The sequence below is a fragment of the Canis lupus genome, chromosome 16, assembly GCF_048164855.1.
Source record: "Canis lupus baileyi chromosome 16, mCanLup2.hap1, whole genome shotgun sequence".
Taxonomy (NCBI): Eukaryota; Metazoa; Chordata; class Mammalia; order Carnivora; family Canidae; genus Canis; species Canis lupus.
The window spans coordinates 49,964,266-49,986,847 of NC_132853.1; the positions used below are offsets into that span (position 1 = coordinate 49,964,266).

A 22,582-nucleotide genomic window follows, 5' to 3' on the forward strand; every position below is an offset into this window, starting at 1 on the left:
CTGGAAAAAAAAAAAAAAAAGAAGCTCTGGGGGCCCACACTCAGCCAAAAGACTACCCTCAAATGAACCAAAAAGAACAGAGAGATAGGAAGGTAAGAAAGACCCTCTGTAGAGCAAAGTCAGCAAATATTCCAGGAATAATTTTTTTTTTAAGTATGTCTGAAGTCTAAGGAAGGAATATCTGGGACTAGAAAAAGTAAAGTTTCTGTCTGGGTTAGGGAAACTGGGCAACTGCCCTGTAAAAAAAAGAAGAAAAGAAAAAAAAAAGAAAAAAGAAAAAAGAAAAAAAAAAGCCAAAGAGAAGAGCCTATGAAACATTTAACAAAGCTAACATACGAGGATGCAGATTCTACACTAATCCAATTCCAACACATCTAGTAGTAGTCAAGGTCAAGTGAAACCTACCACCAAAAGGGACCTAGCAATTTGAAACCCAGACAAGGTAGAGAAGAACAAGACTGATCAAGCCAATCATCCCTAGACTCAGGGCTGAAATACGAAATCACTGATAATATACCTTATTAATTCTCCTCCTTGGCTTTTTAAAAAATAGTTTTAAGGAATATTTCAATTCCTGCTTTATTTAACTAAAAGTAAACAGAGAATAAGAAATAGCACCAATGACTCTAATGGCCAGGAGTGATGACAATGACAACACTTTATATAAAAGTAAGAAAGCAGATGCAAAGTGAAAACTCACAAGGGAGAAACCTAGGTATGCATTCTTACTATGGCACAAGGGTCCATGCACATTTTATGAGTATTAAATAGGTTTGTATTACTAGCTGTAAAAAAGTGAAATCAGGAATTACTGTACCAAAATCCATGAGAAGACACAACTCAGAAAGGTAAGCTCAGCACTCAAAATTTAGTTCTATTTAAGGGCATTTGCTGACTTAATTCCAAAAAAAACTGTGAAACTGAGCTCTACTTTAGGAAGTCTAGGGGTGTAGGGAGAGAATGAAGTCAAAGCCCAGGCCCTCCCCAGAGGGGAGTCTGGGAAATCCAACAAGGAGCATAGGGCTACCTTTACAGGACAAGAGTGACCCAGAAACAAATCAGCCTTTGTGGAAACTCATGGATAGGTTTACGCAGATTAGACAAATTTAAAAAAATTAAGCAGCAGAAGATAGGTCAGAAGAAACTGCCCAGTATTCAGCCCTGGGAAATAAAGACCAGTAATCCAAAAAAAAAGGGTGGAAGGCAGAGCAAATATTCTAAGATCCAATATGCTTACAGAGAGTGCAAGGAGAAGACCAAGAGTAAGGCAGAGGCAACATATGAAGAGACAATGGCTGAGAATATTCTAGAACTGATCAACAACAATCCACAGATTCAAGAATCCCAATGAATCCCAACAGAATAAATAAAAGTAATTCTATCATTCACAAAAATCTACATATAGATATTTAAAGCAGCTTATTAATAATTGCTAAAAAATGAATGCAACCAAGATACCCTTCAGTAGGTGGATGGATAATAAAATGTAATACATATAGACAATGGAATATTATTTAGTGCTAAAAGGAAATGAGCTAACAAGTCACAGAAAAAACAAGTAAATATTACAAAGTGATAGAAGCCAATCTGAAAGGCTACAAACTGTGTGATTCCAACTATACAACATTCCATAAATGATAAAACTATGACAACAGTAAAAAGATCAGTAGTTGCCAAGGCTTACTGGAAGGAGGGATAAACAGCTGGAGCAGAGGGGATTTTTAGGGCAGTAGAACTACTCTGTATGATACTGTAATAAAGAAAGATCATTATACATTTGTCAAAACCCATAAAATGTACAACACCAAGACTGAATCTTAATGTTAACTATGGACTTTGGGTGATAATGATGTGTCAATATAGATTCATCAATTGTGACAAATGTACCACTCTGGTAGTAGATGTTGATACTGTGGGAGGCTATGCATGTGTGAGTAGATGGTTAAATGATGCACCTTATACCCAATTTTGCCATGAGCCTACAATTTCTTTAAAAACTAAAATTAAAAAAAAAAAAAACCAAAAACCTAAAATCTACTTTTTTAAGTGTATGTATGCTCAGGTTCCCCCAAAAAACTCAAATGTAAATAAAGCACAGGAAAATAATAAAGGAAAAAGGTAATCCAACCTAGACATATCACCCAACCCTACTTTATAATATAGAAAATCAAAGATGAAGACAAAATCTCAAAAATGGGCAAGGAAAAGGTAGATTACCTTCAACAGAATAGCAATGAGACTAAAAATTAAAAGCAACAGTGAACAATACTGAAAGAATATAATAGCCAATCTAGAATTTTAAACCTCACAAAAATACTATTAAAGAATACAGCAAAGGTGTACCTAGGTGGCTCAGTTGGTTAAGCACCAGACTCTTGATTTCAGCTCAAGTGATGATCTCAGAGTTGTGAGACTGAGCCCTGAGTTACACTGAACATAGAACCCACATAAGGGCAGCCCGGGTGGCTCGGCGGTTTAGCACGGCCTTCGGCCTAGGTTGAGATCCCGGGGACCTGGGATGGAGTCCCGCATCCGGTTCCTTGCATGGAGCCTGCTTCTCCCTCTGCTTGTGTCTCTGCCTCTCTCTCTCTCTCTCTCTCTCTGTGTCTCTCATGAATAAATAAATATTTTTTTAAAAAAAGAACTCACTTAAGATTCTCTCTCCCCATCCCTCTCCCTCTGTCCCTTTGCTCCCTTAAAAAAAAAAAAAAAAAAAAGAATATAGCAAAAAAAAACCCCAGATATTTAAAGCAGATGAAATAGGGAGACAATCACTGGCAAACCCACACTAAAGGACAGATATATTTTAGGAATATAAATGTTTATCATATCTTTTTTTTTTTTTTAATGTTTATCATATCTTAGAAGAAAAAGTGTTCCAAATAGAAGGTCAGACACAAAAAGGAATGAAGAACAAAATGGTAATAAACATGCAGGTTAGGCTAAAATAACACTGACTACATAAGGAGATTCAAAAATAATATAGACTCTTAAAAATATATAGACAAATAGTGAATACGTGACATTTCTTGCATTTCACCAAAATCTGTAATTGTGCAACACAAAGTGTAAACCCTAATGTTAAACTATAGACTTGGGAGACGCCTGCATGGCTCAGCGGTTGAGTGTCTGCCTTTGGTTCAGGGCGTGATCCCAGGATCCGGGATTGAGTCCCACGCTGAGTTCCCTGTATGGAGCCTGCTTCTCCGTCTGCCTGTGTCTCTGCTTCTGTGTGTCTCTCTCATTAATAAATAAAATCTTTAAAAAACAAAACAAAACTATAGACTTTGGTTAATACTAACATATCAATATTGGTTCATCAATTGTAACAAATCTACCACACTAATGTAAAATATTAATAGTAGGGAAAACTAGAGGTGCCTGGCTGGCTCAGACCATGGAGTATGTAACTCTTAATCTCAGGGTCATGAGTTCAAGCCTACATTAGACACAGAGCTTACTTAAAAAAAAAAAAAAATAGTGGGCAGAAACTAGAAAAACAGGGAAGAAGTATACAAGAACTGGGTACTATCTGCTCAATTTTCTATAAACCTAAAACTGTTCTAAAAAATAAAGTCCAGGGTGCCTGGGTGGCTCAGTCAGTTAAGCAAGTGTCTGCCTTCGGCTCAGGTCATGATCCCAGAATCCTGGGATGGAGTCCCATATGGGCTCCTTGCTCAGCAGGGAGTCTGCTTCTCTCTCTCTCTGCCCCTATCCCCTGCTTGTGCACACTCTTGTCTCTCTCAAATAAATAAATAAAATCTTTAAGAAATAATAAAAGTCTAGGAGCACCTGGGTGGCTCTGTTGGTTAAGCATCTGCCTTCAATGCAGGGCATGATCCCAGGGTCCTGGGATTCAGCCCGACATCAGGCTCCCCACTCAGCAGGGAGTCTGCTTCTCCCTCTCCCTCTGCCGTTCCCCCTGCTTGTGCTCTCTGGCTCACTTACTCTCTCTCTCTCTCTCTCTCTCTCTCTCTCTCTCTGGCTTTCTCTCACTCACTCTCTGTCAAATACATAAATAAAATCTTTAATATATATATATAATTAAATATGAAATACAGCATGTTAGCTGGGAGAGAAATAATGGAGTTAAATCTTCAAGCCCCTTGTACTGACAAACAGGACAAAATGATTAACATTAATCTTTGATAATCGATACATGTAATTTCTGTGGTAACCAATAGAAGAGTACATAATTTTCAAAGTAGAAGAGGGGGGACGCCTGAGTGGCGCAGCGGTTGAGTGTCTGCCTTTGGCTCAGGGCATGATCCTGGAGTTCCGGGATCGAGTCCCACATCGGGCTCCCTTCATGGAGCCTGCTTCTTCCTCTGCCTATGTCTCTGCCTCTCTCTGTCTCTCTCATGAATAAATAAAAGTAGAAAAGGGAATAATGGAATGTTAAAAATAATAACTAACAAAAATCTGTAGAGAAGTATTAAATGCTTATTTCTTTATCCTTCATTGAAAAAAATTAATGAAAAAAATCATTTCAAAAGAAAGTAAAAAAGGCATAAGAAAGATTTAAAAAGAAACACCAAGAACAGTTAAGCCTAAACGTGTCATTGCATTAAATGTAAATGAACTAAATCTTCTAATTGAAAGATAAGAATTCTGAGTGGAGTAAAACAATAAGCTAGAGCAGACCATGTCTACTGATATGGATGACAACTAACTCTACTTTCGTCTTCTCAATATTCTTTTTCCATTCAACAAAAACTTATTCAATGTATACAACATGCTGAGCATTTCAATAGTCAGAGATAAAGATATCAAACATTCTCCCAAGGAGACTAATAGGAGAAACAAATAATACATCATAATAAAAGTATGTTATCAAGTGCTAATAAAATATTGCAACTAGAATAATGCAGATATCTTGAAAAGCTATAAAGACAATATATCTAGATTATGCTTTGAAGGTTAAGCTGAAAGTTCATCCAGTAAATAAAAAAGGAAAGGAAAAGGAGAAAGTATGAACTTCTTTGCTAACATTACAGGTCAGGAGATCAGTCACGGTTTAAGGGTGTAGAGCAATGAAGTAGGAGAGAAAACAACTGGGAATGAAGTTGAAAAATTAGGATAGGAGCTTTAACTCTGTCCAACAGGTAACAGGGAGACTTTAAAGCAAGGGATTAAGACAATAATGCTGGGATTTTTAGAAATCTATTTTTTATTTTATTTTATTTTTTAAGATTTTATTTATTTATTCATGAGAGACACAGAGAAAGAGAGGCAGAGACACAGGCAGAGGGAGAAGCAGACTCCATGCAGGGAGTCTGATGTGGGACTCGATCCCGGGACTCCAGGATCACGCCCTGGGCCCAAGGCAGGCGCTAAAGCACTAAACCACCCAGGGATCCCCAAAATCTATTTTTTAAATATTTCTTTACTTTAGAGAGACAGAGAGAGTGCATGCATGGGGAAGGGGAGGGGCAGAGAGAGAATCCTCAAGCACATTCCTGCCTGAGACTGGAGCCCCAACAGAATGCTCAATCCCACTACCCCTGAGATCATAACATGACCTGAGCCAAAACCAAGAGGCGGACACCTAACCGACTAGACACCCCTATTCTTAGAAATATAAATGGAAACAGTTTACAGAAAGAAAAATGGGGGTAGGAGAGACTGGCTACTAGAGTTATGAATGAGGAAGGACTGAGAAAGTGGCAGGGAGGACAGAAAACTGCTTGAAACATTTCAGAAAAAGAAGAGACATGAGTTGATACTTGACTACATGTGAAATGAGAGGAGAACTTAACAAATACTAAGTAAATGAAAGGGAGAAGACAACATAAAGGCAAACAGTAATAAATTTAACAGTGCCTTAAAATTCAATGGTGTAAGCGTAGACTGTTTCTCAGAATTATGCTTATTGAGCACTGTCTAACTATGTATTAAATGTAAAACACCGAAACATGTATTTTTTTAAATTACTGGATTGGTATGTAAAATAGTTAACACTAGATATCCATAACTGACATTTTTTTCTGACATCTTTTTTTTTTTTTAAGAGAGAGATGGGAGGAGGGGCAGGCAGAGGGAGAGGGAAAATCTTAAGCAGGCTTCACACCCTGCGTGGAGTGAGTCGCAGAGCTTGATTTCGTGACTCAAGCTGAAATCACCAATTGGGCGCTTAACTAAACCACTGAGGTACCCCCATAACTAACACATTCTAATTAATGCAATTAGTAACTAAATGGCAGGAGAAAAAGGTACCAGTTAAGTTAAACATCTTTTCAGAAGTCAAATTTGATCATTTAAAGTGATCATGTGGGATCCCTGGGTGGCGCAGTGGTTTGGCGCCTGCCTTTGGCCCAGGGCGCGATCCTGGAGACCCGGGATCGAATCCCACGTCGGGCTCCCGGTGCATGGAGCCTGCTTCTCCCTCTGCCTATATCTCTGCCTCTCTCTCTCTCTCTCTGTGTGACTATCATAAATAAATAAAAATTAAAAAAAAATATTTAAAGTGATCATGTATCAAAAAAAATAAAATAAAAATAAATTTAAAGTAATCATCATGGGGCACCCGAGTGGCTCAGTATGTTAAACATCTGACTCTTGATTTCATCTCAGGTTGTGAGTTCAGGGTTGTGAGATGGAGTCCCATGTGGTGCTCAGTGTGGGGTTTGCTTGAGATTCTTTTTCTCCCTCTGCCCCTCTCACTGTTCACATGTGTGCTGTCTCAATATAAACAAAATCTTTTTTAAAAAAGTGATTGTTGGGATCCCTGGGTGGCTCAGCGGTTGAATGACTGCCTTTGGCCCACGGCATGATCCTGGCGTCCTGGGATCGAGTCCCACATCGGGCTCCCTGCATGGAGCCTGCTTATCCCTCTGCCTATGTCTCTGCCCCTTTCTCTGTGTCTCTCATGAATAAATAAATAAAATCTTAAAAAAAAAGTGACTGTGTAACACAAATTTATAGAAGGTAGGAAAATAGATTTTTCTTTAAGACATCAAAAATCTACTATGTGATAATACTTTAAAGTATACCGTCTTACTTCAGGCTCTATAATGTAGAAGGTTCTTGCAGTGCCAAAACAGACTGTCCCACATTCACGGCTTCTCATTTTGTTCTTCTTTTCGATATCATCACATACTACATAATCCTTTTTATTCAATACAACTGAAACTAATAATACTAATCAAAACAGTAGACTGTGATGGGGAATCTAAAAAAAATTACGCCTTAAACATTTTCTTTAAACTTGAAACTTATAAATCCATATTCTGTTGCCAGTTTTTTGATGCAGGCCCTTTGAGTTATAGATCCAATGACTATAGTTCTAGTCTCACACAAACCACACCCATACTGCATCATCCACAATTTCTAGTTTCAATTTCTTTAAAAGTGAAGTGAGACTTAAAAGATACTTGCCAAGGATCTAAACGAAGAATCCTTTTAGATTATAAAAAACAGTAATTTGTAAACATTTATATGCATTTCCTTACTGGCCTGTCTTTCCAAGATAGTTAACTTAGTTTTCATAGAATCAACAATTCTTATATTTTACTATTATATTCCTTTGGCTTATGAAATTTAAATTAAATTATACAATTACAATACAAGTGCAAGTGTCATGGTGTGATCCTTTGTAAATCCATAATTCAACCAGTGCGAGCAATGCAGTGTGCATCAGTATGTCTTACGAAAAGAGAACAGAGTTTATTAAGACTAGCATACCTGTTAGAAAAGATTTAAATTCACTTATTGCTTTTATTGTACTTGGAACAGTACCTGGCACATAGTATTATAGAAGTATGTGCTACTATATTAGCCTTAAAACTAAACTAGTTACAGGGATGCCTGGCTGGCTCAGTGTAGGAAGAACATGCAACTCTTAATCTTTCTTAAACTTATGGTTGTGAGTTTGAGCTCCACATTGGGTGGAGACGTTATTTAAACAAACAAGCAAAAACAAAACTACACTAGGTGACTGGATGGCTGTCAGTTAAGCGGCTGACTCTTGGTTTCAGCTCAGGTCATGATCTCATAGGTCCTGAGATACAGCCCACCATCAGGCTCCATGCTCAGCAGGGAGTCTGCTTGAAGATTCTCTTCCTCTGCCACTCCCCCCATTCTCACACACTCTCTAAATAAATAAATCTTAAAAAACAAACAAACAAACAAAAACAGTAAACTAGCTAGATACAGTACACGCAATGGTAGAATCCTACCTACTTTACACAGCCTCTGAAGTCACAGAGACTACCTGTACTTAAACTGTCAAAATGGGGTTCCTGGCTGGCTCTGTCGTAGAGCATGTAACTCTTGATCTTGGGGTTAAGTTCAAGCTCCACGTTGGATGTAGAGATTACTTAAAAAAATAAAATGTTGAGAGAGAGAGCTAAAGCAGAGTATCAATATAAGCTGCAATAGGTCCTCACTGAAAACATATGAATATAAGGTAGAGTCAGTTTCACATAACTAGAAGTGAATTATCCAGTGCTTAAGGGAGGCGATTTAAAAAAAAAAAAAAAAAAAAAAAGTAGGCTAGCTCACGTATCAGGTCAAAAAGAAATGTAAAAGTAGGTTCACAACCCAAATTTAACCTTATCACCTCAAAAATGTTAAGAGGATGGTTACATGCCCTCCTAAAAAGTGGCAGCTAGGTAGGGAAGGAAAACCAGTTATATTTTCTTAGTGCATATTAGGCTACTTTCCTCTATCATCAATCCACTAATGATAGAAAACATGAATCTCTTAAAAAATAAATAAATAAATAAATGCCCATGCAGTACATCCCAAGGCACAAAACAAATCCTTCTGGTTTACCAATTATAAATTAAATACACTAATTGCGGAACTGTATATAAATGCAATATACAGAAAATTTTAAATGGTAGCCTGACCATTTTGTTTGAGCCTTAATTTTGTGATGCAGATCTAATCTGCAGGTGTAAAAAACCTGAAGCAACATGACAGAAGATCTATTAACCACCTGAAGTTCAAACACCGTAGCTACTTAAAACACTCTTGTCCACTAGGAAAGAATCCACAGTGGCACTTTCTTCCTTCTATGGACATCAAAAAGTACTGAAAATGTTATGAATAGTTAGGAGAAACTCAACAGACAGCCCCTGAAGGCTGTACCAGTCCCACTAGATGGCACTATCACAGGAAATTCACTCTTCTCCCATTTGGAGCAAGGGCTGAAAGCTCTCTTGATCTCTGCAAAACTGAAAACTATCAATTCAATGACATCCTCATTGGGAAATTACAACCCATAATGAGGAAATCAAAGCTGGGAGGAGGAGTTTTTCTCAAAGCACCTTTTCTGCCAGGACCATGGCCGCCTCCTCCTCCCCAGTTCTATTTCAAAATTAGTGGTCTGAGGAATACCATGGCTTGCAGGCAAAAAAAGTCCTACAAAATGGAGATTTCCTTTTCTTCTTCCTAACTCCAAACTACAGAAAAATTTACTTTTTCCCCCCAAGTGTGTTTGCTATAGGGAAAAAAACAAATCAATCTCTTGCTGCCCCTTGAACATTTATTGTAATCAATATACTTAACTATGACTAAAAACATCAAAATAACATACAATTAGTGACATAAAAACATTTGGATATAAATAAACTTCATTATATATAAAAGGAAAAACTTTCTATTAAATAGGCAGATTAGGGACGCCTGGGTGGCTCATCGGTTGAGCATCTGCCTTTGGCTCAGGACGTGATCCCAGATTCCCGGGATTGAGCCCCACATTGGGCTCCTTCCATGGAGCCTGCTTCTCCTCCCTCTGCCTGTGTCTCTGCCTGTCTGTGTCTCTCATGAATAAATAAATAAAATCTTTTAATAAATAAATAAATAAGTAGGCAGATTAAGTTTTCTGACACCTTAATTACATGATTTTAAGTCGGGCCTAGGCAACAAGATTCACAGCGTCAATTATCCCCATCACTTATGCCCTACTCCATCAAAAGTATACTTGGATATAGCTATCATTACCTTAAAAACTAAAGAAAGGCATACTAACAACAAAACCCAATGAGTCAAAACCACATACAACTTGAATACACACTTACTTTTATTCCATAGGTGCCCACTTGAACAGACAGATTTGGATATGAACCGTCTGCTGAATTCCCAAATTAAAAGACACATCAAAGTTCTTTTTAGGTAATCAACTGAATCAGAGATCAATTTAATACTCAAATATACTGCTCACTTCCAGCTGAAGCTACTTCTCCCAGATCAAAGAACTCACATTTATACATACATCTTTAATATATGAACAGTCAGTATAGCCACTCCAAAGTACCACAAGTCAATTACTTAGTAAAAGTGGCCAGAGAAACCAAGAACTGTAAACGTGTAACGAATCCTGTGTTCCCACAGCACCTTGTCACAGTTCTGACACAGATCTCACCACAGTACCATCTCCCTCTCGCTTACTCCACAAAGGAGGCTTGGACAGACTGAGATGTCATTCCTGATACCCTGCACAATGCCTCGTATGCAGCAGGCACTCAACAGCTGTTGAATGAACAAAAATTATAAAGCTATTCCAGTTCACCAAATCTACAAGATCTCTCAAAGCAGCCAGTTTTTCCAACTAAACCTTGACACCTTCTCCCTTAAGAAGCTACTAACCGAAGCATGAGACTAATGTTTAGGTTGCCATGAGAAATAAGATTTCTTGCAAAGCACAGAAAGAAATGTATCACATGAAGTCAAAGATCAAAAATGCACAAGTCTCAAGCCCAAGTAATACAACAATCTTGGACTCGTGAAGTTTTTAAATAAGACATCACAAATACCTTTTACATGTTGTATTAAAACCATAAATATATTCCACTAAAACCATGAAAGCAAAGGGGTGAACTACAGGAGGATGCAGAGGAAGCCATAACATTGCTTAAATGAACCACCTGACCATCAAGAGGGGCTTGATCTTACTTTATGCTCCCAGAACAAAAATAATAAAGAGTGAGCAAGAAGGACAAAATGAGGAGAGAAAAGGCAGTCTGGGGGTGCAACCAGGAGGAATCTGAACTGCAGATTGGGAGAACTGACAAACTTCGCAGAAGCAGATTTTTCAGAACTCTAGTATAAAACTATCTGAAATACCCCACTGTATTGAATCTATGCCCAAATCCTTTCATTAACAGTTTTTTTTTTTTGGAATGACTGAGGAGTTTTGACAAAACATGGCACAAAATCCAGATACACATCCCATTAGTAACCTTGCAACAAGACCCATGGGAAACCTCTCCCATATTAGAGGATAAAGAGCAGCATATACTCTCCTTTAGAATCTTTTTAATACTGTTAAGTTAGAGGAATGACTGGTAAATCTAAAAGTTCGCCGAAATCATGAGCCCATCTCACCTGCAATGGATCAGTATGGCCCACCCAAACTGATCTTAATTGCTTTCTAATTGTGTTTCAATTAGACTATGAACAGTGCTCATTATCAGCATTCTACTCACCTTACTAACACCAACTCCTGTAAACCTGGCCTCTAATAATTCCTGCCGTCGAGGGTCCAGGCTATGCAATTCTTCCATCATTTCTATTGAAAAAGACAAAGTAGGTTGTGAGACCATAGAAGCTAAAACATGAGGTACCAATTTTTAGATATAAGAAAATGCAGTGATTATTTCATTTGATGATCACACACAGGTAAACCACAAGTAAATACAGCATACAAATGATAAACTACAACATGCTCCCTCAAATAGCAATACGTTTAAAGTTAAAAATGGCTCAGAAGTCCTCTTCAGAGGGCTTCTTATCCTTGTCCAGTTCCGATCTGATTTTAACAGCAAAAAACCTCAAACCTTCATATAATCTCAGTAAAAGTTGAGCAAGGACTAACTTACAAAACAACAACAGAAAAATTCCTTCTATCGACCTTTCAATTTAACTAAGTACTTTTCGATAGGTTTCCCCAACCCACAGGAACTAGTCCTTAAAACTAAAAATATGAATTGCTAATAATAATTTAAAAATAATGTAGCATGAATCAGAAGCCACAAATAACTTCAAATAACTCTATTATATAGCTCCCTTCTCTGAAGAGCTCACAGTAGCTCATGAAAAAAGGAATTAATTATCTTAAATTTAATAGAGAACCCATGGTAAAACCATCAACCAGCATTCACTCAGGAAATCAGTAGAGCTCCATAACCATCCCTTTACAAAATCTTTTTCTGACCACTCCCTGGAGCAGTAGGTTTCTCTAGACATCTGCTTTTAGCACTCCTTCCAAGCAGGGAAGGGCAGGAGGACACCATTTTTAAACTCCTTCCACGACCAATAAAATAAATGCACAGGCTACTTTCAGCAAACGCGTCCATCATTGCAAGAGATCAGCTCTTGCAGAACCCATTGGAAATCTAATATTAAAAGTGGAATGGGAGCATACACCATTACAGAGAACCCCTCCGAACATATTATTAAACAGCTTTTGGAACGATGGGCATGATTTAAAAGTTCACTGAGAACATGAATTAAACATTCTCCTCTGCAATCTAACAACTCCACGTTAACTGTAACCACCCCTACCAGTCCTCCAGTTTCATTTCCCTTCCTGGATTGAGAGCCTGGGGCAAAGGGGAATGAAAGGGTGACAAATTAAAGTTTCACCCACACAAGTGCAGGTTAGCGAGGGAATAAGGAAATTCTCCAGAAGGCAGAAAGGCATCTTAAAAAAGAAAAAGAAAGAAAGCGAGAAGGGGATAGAGAGAGAGAGAGAGCGCTTCCCCGCAAGTGGCCTTCCTCGCGTCTCGCCCTGCCCTAATCAAGGCCTGAATGGCAGAGGTTGCAGCCTCCCTCACACCCTAGGGTCTCTCGGAACATTTCCTAAACCTCCATCCCCAGGCCTGGACCGGAAAATAACGCCCCAGCGGTTATTCCATTTAATGTCAACTCATGTTGAGGAAATCTCCACTCTGTCTCATTCCAGCAGGGCCTTGGACCGGGATCCTCCCTGCAGCCCACAGCCGGGAAGCAGAACCGATGGGGCCTGGTCCCGGCGCCCCTCGCCTCCCGCCGGCTCCAAACTTTCCCCAACTCCAGGCCCACCTGTCACGGAGGGAGGGCGGGCCGGCTCTCGGGGGCGCCCGGGAGGCTGCCGGGGCCTCCAGCTGCCGGGGCGTCCCCTTCGCCCTGCCGGCCGCCGGCCCCACTCCCAGGCCGGGGCCGCCTGGGCCTCCCCCATCTTCAGTCCGGCCCCTCGGCGACCCGCAGCCCTCGGGGAGCCCCTCCCGCCTCAGCGCCGAGGAGCTGCGGCCCGGCGGCGGCCCCCGGGTGGGCCCGGGCCGCAGCCTCCTCAGCTGAGGGGTCCCCCGAACGGTTAATGCCCCAGGCCCGGCGCCCTCCCCCGCCCGGGGCTCAGCCTCTCACCTGCCGCCGCCGCCGCCGCTCCACGCTCCTCCCGGGAGGGGCCCCGACCCGACCCGGCCGCGGACCGCTCGGCTCTCCCCTTGGGCAGGCCCGGGGCGGAGCCGGGGCCTCTCCTGAGCGCCGCAACCCCCCGCCCGGGCAGCCGCCGCCGGCGCCGGGCTCCACGAGAGGGCGGGCGGGGGAGGGGGGCCGCGGAGGCCGCAGATCCCCGGGCTCGCGTACAGAGCCAGGCGCCTGACGCGGGCCCGGGCCCGGGCGGCCGCGGGGGGCGCGGGACCGGCCTCCTGGCGCCGGACAAAGGCCAAGGGAGGCGCAAGAGGGCCCAGGCCGGGCCGGGAGGTGGGGGCCCGCTCGGCTGGGGGCCACTCGGGTGCGGCGCGGAGGGCGGGGGGGGGGGGGTCGGAACCGCTGGTGCCCAGGACCCGCCTCCGGCCCCTTAATCCGGATCGGTTCGGTCCGGATTAGTAGTGATCGGTGTAAACACACTAGTGAAACCGCGTGTTTCCTCGCGAGATTTGCACGGCTGGGAGGCAGGGGGGGTCCTGGGGGGGTGGGGGAAGAGCCGGCAGTGGGGGAGGAGGGGGAGGGGACGAGGAAGGTGGGGGGGTCCCCGCTGCCCCGGCGCCCCGCCTCCTCCAATCAGCGGCCAGGCTGGCGGGCAGGGGTTAACCAGGGGACCCCGCGCCGGCGGAGGAGGCCGCCGCCTCGCCGGGCGGCTGAGGGCGGGCGCGCGGGCGGCGCCGGCTACTGGCCGCCCCGAGCCCGACCCGGGCCGGAGTCCGGGAGCCCCCGCCGCCGATCGTCTGTCACCGGCCCCCGCCCGCGGGACCGACCGGCCTGGCCGAGGCGCTCGGGCCGGCGCCCTGGGCCGCGGACCGGCGCTGGAGGGGCCTCGCCGCCTGGGCCGGGCGCTCCCCGATCCGCCTCGCCGAGCCCCGCGCCCGCCCAGCCCCTCGTCTCCACGAGTTTGGGTGAGAAGCGGGCTTGCTCTGCCCCGGGATGGATTCTGGAGGAAGAAAGCCCGGGAGCCGGCGGACCCCGCCCGAACTTCCTCGGAGACGCCCAGCTAGTGAGTTCGCCGTGCCCACCGCGTTGGCCTCTCGCACGCCCCGCCGCTCTGCTAAGGGACCGTCCGGCTCACCAAACCCTGGAAAACGGACAGCACTTTCCCTCCACGTACCTGGCTGGCGGAGGGCGCCTCTAGGGACAAAAGGTTCCCAGGGATCAAAGCTGAGCCCCCACCCCCGCCAGGATGCTGCCCTCCGGAAGGGGGGGCGCTACCCCAGAGGGACGCCCCGGGCACCCAAGGGGAGGTTCCATTGCAACCTCTGATTTAAAAAAAAAAAAAAAAAAAAAAACACGGCCCTCCTGGGTACTTAGCGGGACCTGCGGGTAGGACTAGCATAGAAAACACAGGCCTGGCCCACACAGAATGTCTCCTGGGCAATGAGAACTAGGAAGAGGTGAGCTCTTGTGCCTAGTAGCCCCCGCAGCCTGGAGGGCCTCCAGCGTGGGAAGAAGAGACTCCCACTCTGATCTCTCAGCCCCAAGGGGGGGGCGGGGGGGAGCACATTCTCCACTGACTCCTAGGAGCCTGGACACTGACTTCAACGCAAATACTCAACTTTGTATTTTCCTCTGACGCTTCCATGATCAGACATCTGAAGATGATTTAAGGAATACAAGTGAATCACAAGGGGAAAATTCAGACAATGAACAACAGCCTTGAACTTTTCCAGGGGGTAGGCAAGTACTTCAAGTGGAGTTTCTGCCTTTTTCTCTTATTTTTTCTTAATTCTTGTTGTATTAACAGAACACAGACCTGCTGAAAGGGCCGAGGATGGCAGTTTACTTTTTGTTCCTTGTCTGACCTTCCATACCCTTGGACCAATTCGGGCACTGTGGGAAAAAAATCCATTAAACCAAGAGTCACCTTGCCCCAGATCCCAGCCAGGTTGGAAAGTGCACACACATATTGCCAAAGATAACAATGTTTGAAGGGGAGGGGGAGAGCCAGCTGGGGGCAGAGGGTAGGAGGAGAGGTCAAGGTGGAGGGCTAGCCAGAGAACCAAGGGGCAGATGATCTAGGTAGGACTTGCCTTCCCCTCCAACACACACACACACACAAAAACAGCAAATGAGGCAAGCTTTTGCATTATAGTGAATGATCAAGAAAGCAACTCCTTAAAACAACACTGGAATGTCTTAAATGGGGAGAAAAGAGTTTAGGAGACAGAGCACTGGACAGAGAGTCAGAGCCGAGTTCAGTCCAGCTGTTCCACTGACAAGCTGCATGGACCTGTCACTCACCCTTTTCAAGCTTTGCCAACCTCATCTATGAAGGAAGGGTTTGGACTAGATTTACAAAGGCCTTTCCAGGTCGAAAAGGCTAGGATTCCATTTGATGAGGTAATTATTTCGAATAATCATTGCAATACAGGGAAAGGTGATATTTTTAGTTTCGCTTTTCCTGGTGTGTTTTTCTCTGCGTGCCAAAGAACTCACACTGGTGTAGATCTATTCACAGCCCCACTCTGGATTTAACACTGGTCCTATTAGGAATTGCTTGTAGGAATTTAATGAATTTGCTTACCACAAAGATTGGGTGCTTCTATTTATAAGCATTGTAGAAATGAAGATATCAAATATCAACAGCGAGGGAAAAGAACCTTACCCTTTCCCAGAGAAAGATGGGTAATTTCAAAGTAAATTATCTTGTCAGATGGTACCTCTCACAATGCAATTGAACCTTGGGTTCGTGAATCAACTTGTTTAAAATGTGTGTACTCACATTGCAACTTTGTCAGACTCCCTTGTCCCAGACTGGCAAATGGTGACATGCCCCATGCAAAGGCCCAATTCCCATTAGCTGTACAGGCTAATGGCTCAGACAGGGATTCAGTCAGAAGCCATGCATGTTGATCATCTGCCCCTGTCTTCAGGGGAATGCATGACAGCTCCTCCAGGCTCATGCCCAAGGTCACAGAGAAGACCGTGGAGCTGGCTGGACATGCCTCGGGCTGGTTCTGGTGTTCCCCAAGATGTACTCTGCAAACCTTGATTGGTTAATAGGCTTTAAAGAGAGTAGACATTGTACTTGGGTCCTTGGGAAACTGTTGGTTAAAACTAAATGGAATCCATTATTTCAGTACTACTTGGAGCCTAAAATGTGTAATATGCATATGGCAATCTCGGAGGTGAGGGAGGTGGAGTTTTTCAGTATTTTTCCATTTAATTTTGGAATTACCACTCTAGTTTGGGTGGGTTGGTTGGTTGGTTCAGTGTAGTCATGGAAAAGGTGTTGTTCTGAGGAAGACACCGGGAGAAACTGGTTTAACCTTTGGCTTTTTGACTTGTACCACACTAATGATTGTCCAGCATCTCCTTGAATGTTTCACAATATCCACCAGCTGCAACAAAAAGATCCTGGCATATGATACTGAGCAGGTTGATAGTCCTAGCGTGATTGCACCTTTTCTAAAAGGAGCCTGCAATGTGGTGGCTAAGAGGACAAACTTACTAGGCAAGGTCCTTGATTTTAATCCTTCCAGACTCTTATCAGCTGTGTAGCCTTAAGCAAGATACTTAAGTTCTCCATGCCTCAGTTTCTTTATCCACAAAATGGTGTTAACATCTTCCAGGACTGTGGGAGGATTAAATGAGATATATATATATGCCTGATAGAGTATTTCCTGAATAAATGACCACCAAACTCCACATTTCTGCAAAGGGTTTATGTATGTTTGCCATTAGATTGGTTTAAGGGCACACAATTTAACTTTGGAAACCAGGCTGCTAGTGTACTGAGTTGTTTAGATGTTTTGTTTCATAACAGGAAAAGGGCCAAAAAATAAAGAAAAAGGACTTAACGTCTTTTTAATTAAAGCATTACATTTGTTGCCTGGGTCGGGTGGGGGGGGGGTGCAGGGTGGTATGGGCAGTAGAGAAAAACAAGTCATCTGCCCAGTCTCTTTATATTGTTCCCCCACCCCTGAGAATTGAGGGTTTCTCATCATAAGAATAAATAAGGAATTTCATGAAGGCAGTATTTCCACTAGACATTGCACTAGGCAGGACAGTATGAAATACTAAAGTATTTGTGACTGGACCAAACTCGGTTCCAATCCTGCTTCTTCACCTCTGGGGTTCTCTATCTAAAAACTGGCCAGCACACCTAATTCCGTGAGTTGCTTTAATTAAAATTGAAACGATGGGAAATGTCTTTCAACCATGCCTGACGTGACCTATAGTAAGTGTTGAGTCAACCTTATTTCCCCCCTTCTCCCCATTCCTACCAAATGGAAAAGTGGTTGGTTGCCATAAACATACACTACAGATTTTTAAAATTCAGGTCTCGGCCTTCATCCGACTCTGCCAGTCAGTCTCCTGTCTCTGTGTTTGTCATAGCCTCCTCCCGCCTAGCTTGCTTCACAAACTCTTGAGCAAGTGCCCTTGACACCATTTGCTTTATTTATCGAGTCATCCATTCTCCCCCACAGCCCACTGACCGGGGAACGATCTTCTTATTCTCCTGGAGAGTACCTCCCTTTTCTTATTTCCTCTTCCAACTCCCTCCCCAAAAGTTATTTTTTAATAATTGTCTTTCCTCTGCATTGTGTGTTCCTTCTTCCCAACAGCTGAAATGCAAGATAGACAAATAGAAGAGCAAAAGAGGGGATCCCTGGGTGGCTTAGCGGTTTAGCACTTGCCCTCAGCCCAGGGCATGATCCTGGAGACCCCGGATCAAGTCCCACGTTGGCTCCCTGCGTGGAACCTGCTTCTCCCTCTGCCTGTCTCTCTCTCTCTCTCTCTCTCCTGAAGAAATAAAGTCTTAAAAAAAAAAAAAAGCAAAAGAGAGCAAATGCACTAAATGTCACAAGCCCCCTCCCTTAGCTACTGATTCCCCCGTATTTGTGGTAACTAGCAAAAGTATATTTTTAAAATCTCAGTTCCTCTGTTGGCTTTAAAAACAAAAATAGGTGTCTTTAAAGTTTATAATTCTTTTTGTAATTTCTACACCCAACATGGGACTCGAACTCATGACCCCAAGATCGAGTCAGATCTTGATTGAGCCAGCCAGGCGCCCCTCTTCTATGGCTTTTTATATTAGGCTTAAGCCATCAACCTTCTGACATAGGTCATGAGGGGATGGGAGCCCAAGCCCCATGTCCGTAGGGAGGAAAGAAGGGGATCACCCAGTGAGGGGCAGGAGGCTTGGGCATGGTCAGCCCCCAAAAGGCAAGTCAGAAAATGAGTGCCTTTTTGTACAGCCTCTGAGCTAAGAATGAGCTTTACATTTTTAAACAGTTGAAAGAAAAAGAATAGTATGACACATGAAAATTACATAAAATTCTAATTTTGGCATCCATAAAAGTTTCATTAGAACACAGCCACACTAACCCTTTACATGTTATCTGTGGCTGCTTTTGCACCACAAAAACAAAACAATAATTGTGACAGGCCAGTAAAACCTGAAATATTTACTATCTAGTCTTTTACGGAAAAAGTTTGTCCGTGTCGGCTCCGGGCCAAGGACTTCTCAAATTGTAATGAGCATCTGTATCCCTTGGGCATCTTGCTAAATGCAGGTTCTGACTTAATAAGTCTGGGATGGGGGGCCCCTGGGTGGCTTAGTCGGTTAAGCATCTATCTACCTTTGGCTCAGGTCATGATCCCAGAGTCCCAGGATCGAGCCTGGTTTCAGGATCCTTGCTCAACAGGGAGCCAGCTTCTCCCTCTGTCCCTCACCTCGCTCATGCTCCCTCTCGTTCACTCTCTGTCTCTCAAATAAATAAAATCTTAAAAAAAAAAAAAAAAAAGAAAAAGAAAAGTCTGGGATGGAACCTGAGGCTCTGCATTTCCGGCAGCTCCCAGGTGATGCTCTTGCTGCTGGTCTGCAGACCATATTGCGTATCAAGGCCTTGAAAGGTTTGTCTGTTTTATGCTAATTTTTGTGAATGATTTCTAAGTAAGCAAATCTTAGAAAATATGAAAACTTGGAGTATAACCCAGGATAATAACCTCAAACAGATTTTCCACATTTCATTCCATTGTTTTGGCATCATGTGATGATGGCCTGATGGACGTGGAAATGGATTTGCCAGCAACCTTGCTGAGGCCAAAGGGATTGCAGCCCCAAAACTCCCGTGATATCAGGCTCCCTTTTAATTTCCATAAAGTTACCATTCCAGATCCAGAAAGACCTTTGTGAGTTCACCATACCCAAATTATTATTGATTTTTCCAAAATGAGCCAAGTCTCCTCTCTTAGCTCTTCCTTTAATGACCAGCACTTCTCAGTGACAGGCCTTTGGAGGACAGCCAGGGTTCAAAGCCTAGCCTTTCTATATACATGTTCTGAGATGCAAGTTCTGGTGCCTCAGTTTTCCTACCTGTGCAATGGGCATAATGTATGTAAAGCACTTGGTATGCCACTGGATTTGTGGCAGATACGTTCAAACTGCAAGCATCTGAAAACTTCACATACCCAAAACCTGCTCTTCCCCCGAGCTGACTCATTTTAGCAAACATCAATTCTATTCTTTCACCATCTAGACCAGAAACCTTGGAATTAACTTCTACTTCAGCCCCCAGCTCCTCTACTCCAGCCTCGCTGTCTGCTCCCACCTCAGAGCCTTTGCACTTACCATCCTTCTCCCTGGAATGCTGTCCATCAGCTACCTAACTGGCATGGCCACATATTTTTACATCACATGAAGTGTGTCCTATCTTCTGTGTATACATGATAACAATATGGAACTGGCAAGTATCTGCCTTTAGGTGATAGAATGAGAAGAGCCTCCCACCTCTTTCAAGGGACAACCATTCTAGGCTTTTGAGTAGAAGGAAGTGAGGAGGGCATGTTAAAAAGAAGAGCACAGCCCCAAATCAAATGCTTGCTCTCATGTGCATGCCACTTGGAGAAACAATAAACTCGTGATTGAATGTCAAGGGTAATGAGTGTGTGGGGAGAAAGCAGGCAGGAAACATGAATAGAGCACTAGGCCCTGGTGGCAGTAGAGATGCTACTTTCTATAGAGAGGTAGGTCAAGCACAGCTTTTCTCTGATAATGTGCCATCTGAGCAGATGCCTAAATGAAATGAATGTGCAAACCCTGTCACTGTCTAGGGCAAGAGCATTCCAGGAAGAGGAAACAGTAAATGAAAATGCCCCGGGCCCAGAACTTGTAGGCCAACTTTGTTCCTGGGCTCTCTGGTGCTAGAGAGAACGGTGCCAGCCATGGAGCAGAGCACACAGGCAGACCACAGTTGCAGCAAGGTTCTGGTGCAGCAGAGTACTTAATGCTGTAGTGTGTTTCAACAGTTTTGAGTCTGTGTTTAATGTCTAATCCCAAAGGATAGGGATTATGACAGAAAGCACTTATTGAGCATTTATAGGGCAGGCACTAGAATGAGAGCATGTTCATTATCACATTTAATCCCTTCCACCTTGAGGGAGGCCCACCGTACAGATGAGGAGGAGAAAGTGCAGAAGAGGTATGAGGTCCCCAGCCAGCTCAGAGGATTCTCCAAAGCCAGTGCAGTTGGCCCCCTGCTGCACTGGGGTCTCCGCTGTATGGGGTGGGGGCGAGGGCTCCCTTCTGTCCCCCTCCTGGCCTGTCCCAGGTTCCACCTACTTTTCTAGTTTGGTTCAGTTAACTCTAACTTTCCTCCACCCTGTTCTGGGGTCTCGTTTCATGACCCCATATTTATTGTGTTCCCTGCCTTCCCTAGCTGGCAGCTGCTTTGCACTTCCTGTGACAGCTTACCACGCATGGGCAGTTGTTTGGTTATTTAGGTAAGACTCTTATCGAAGTCACATCACTCAGAACCCGTTTCTCAGTTCTTCAGGTCCCTTGCTTCGGAGTTAATCTAACTCAGGAAGAATGTAATGAAAATGCTGAGAGAATGGTACACACCCATGATGTCAACTCACTCCCTTTAAAAGAACAAGACTGCCAGGCAGTGACATTTGACCAGCTGACTCTGCTCACAGAAAAGCTACTCAGGAAGGCAAACCACACCAGGAGGTTCCTCCGCAGGCCAGGGGGATGACTGGGCTAATCTTACTGGCTCCACTGTGTCAAGCTATGTTCAGCTGCCGTTTCCAATTCCTCGAAACAGGACACTGTCTTCTAAAAAAGCCAGGGTGTTGGTCTGTCCCTGTTGTGGAATTACACCAGAGCCCTTCTTTTTAGACTCCTCTCTTAGATGCTGGGTGGGCAGATGACAGCTCTTCTGAAACCACAAGCAATGTAGAGGCTTACATTTTCTTAGACATTTGGATAGCCCATTTTTAGCCAACCCTGCTTCTTTGTAGGTGGCTGATCTCATCCTACACTTGTTGAGTCTTCCAAGTCTTGTTCTCAGGGGTTTGCAGGTATCTTGGTGAGGCTTCCAGTTTTAGGCTCTGCTTTAACATTTATTAGCCGAAGACTTTAGGAAAGTTACTTCAATTTCCTCATCTATCAAGCTGACAGCTAACACCTGTTCTCCTCCCAAGCTTGCTCCGAGGATGAAGCCTGTTAACACAATAAAGCTTTTTGAGATTTGGAAGAAAAAAAAAAAGGATCATGTAAATGCAAAATGAAATGATTTTTCAAGGCAAGATCTCCCTAAAACAACAGTTGCAACAGGGAAAAAGAAGTTGACATCACAGCTGGCCCCAGAAACCTGCACATAGTGTACAGCCTTTACAGACTACCCAGAGGCCCAGGGTCTGTTATTGATGGGAGTGTGGTTCCATCTTGTCCAAGAACCACCACCCTAAAATATACTTTAGTATCTTGATTTTTTTTAAGATTTTATTTATTTATTCATGGGAGACACGGAGAGAGAGAGAGAAAGAGGCAGAGACACAGGCAGAGGGAGAAGCAGGCTCCACGCAGGGAGCCCAATGCGAGACTCGATCCCAGGTCTCCAGGATCAGGCCCTCGGCTGAAGGCGGCGCCAAACCGCTGAGCCACCCAGGCTGCCCAGTATCTTGATTTTTTTAAAAAGATTTATCTATTTGAGAGAGAGAGAGAGAGAATGTGAAGGGAGGAGGGGCAGAGAGAGAGAATCTCACACTCCTCCCTGAGCACAGAGCCCAAAGTGAGGCTCGATCCCAGGACCCTAAGATCATGACCTGAGCTAAAGGCAGACACTTAACCAACTAAGCCACCCAGGTGCCTCCCAAATCCAGAGTTTGGTGCAAAGTAAATGCGATGGGGATCCCTGGGTGGTGCAGCGGT

General features: G+C 43.7%; 1 protein-coding gene across 4 annotated transcripts in view; it reads right to left on the reverse strand.

The window, feature by feature from the left end:
* The window catches only part of TLK2 (tousled like kinase 2), a 122,792-nt gene extending 103,616 nt beyond the window's left edge, over positions 1–19,176 (reverse strand). For 2 of the 4 annotated variants that reach the window (XM_072781255.1, XM_072781254.1), the window contains exons 1-2: positions 13,030–13,180; positions 11,433–11,515 (exon numbers count right to left, since the gene is read on the reverse strand). In XM_072781255.1, coding sequence (XP_072637356.1) covers positions 11,433–11,515; positions 13,030–13,165 — 219 coding nt within the window. In that variant the 5' untranslated portion in view covers positions 13,166–13,180. Of the gene's footprint in view, positions 1–11,432; positions 11,516–13,029; positions 13,181–13,350; positions 13,507–14,530 lie in introns of those variants that run through there. The other 2 variants (XM_072781256.1, XM_072781257.1) reach the window with 2 other exon arrangements.
* Positions 19,177–22,582: the final 3,406 nt, after the last annotated feature.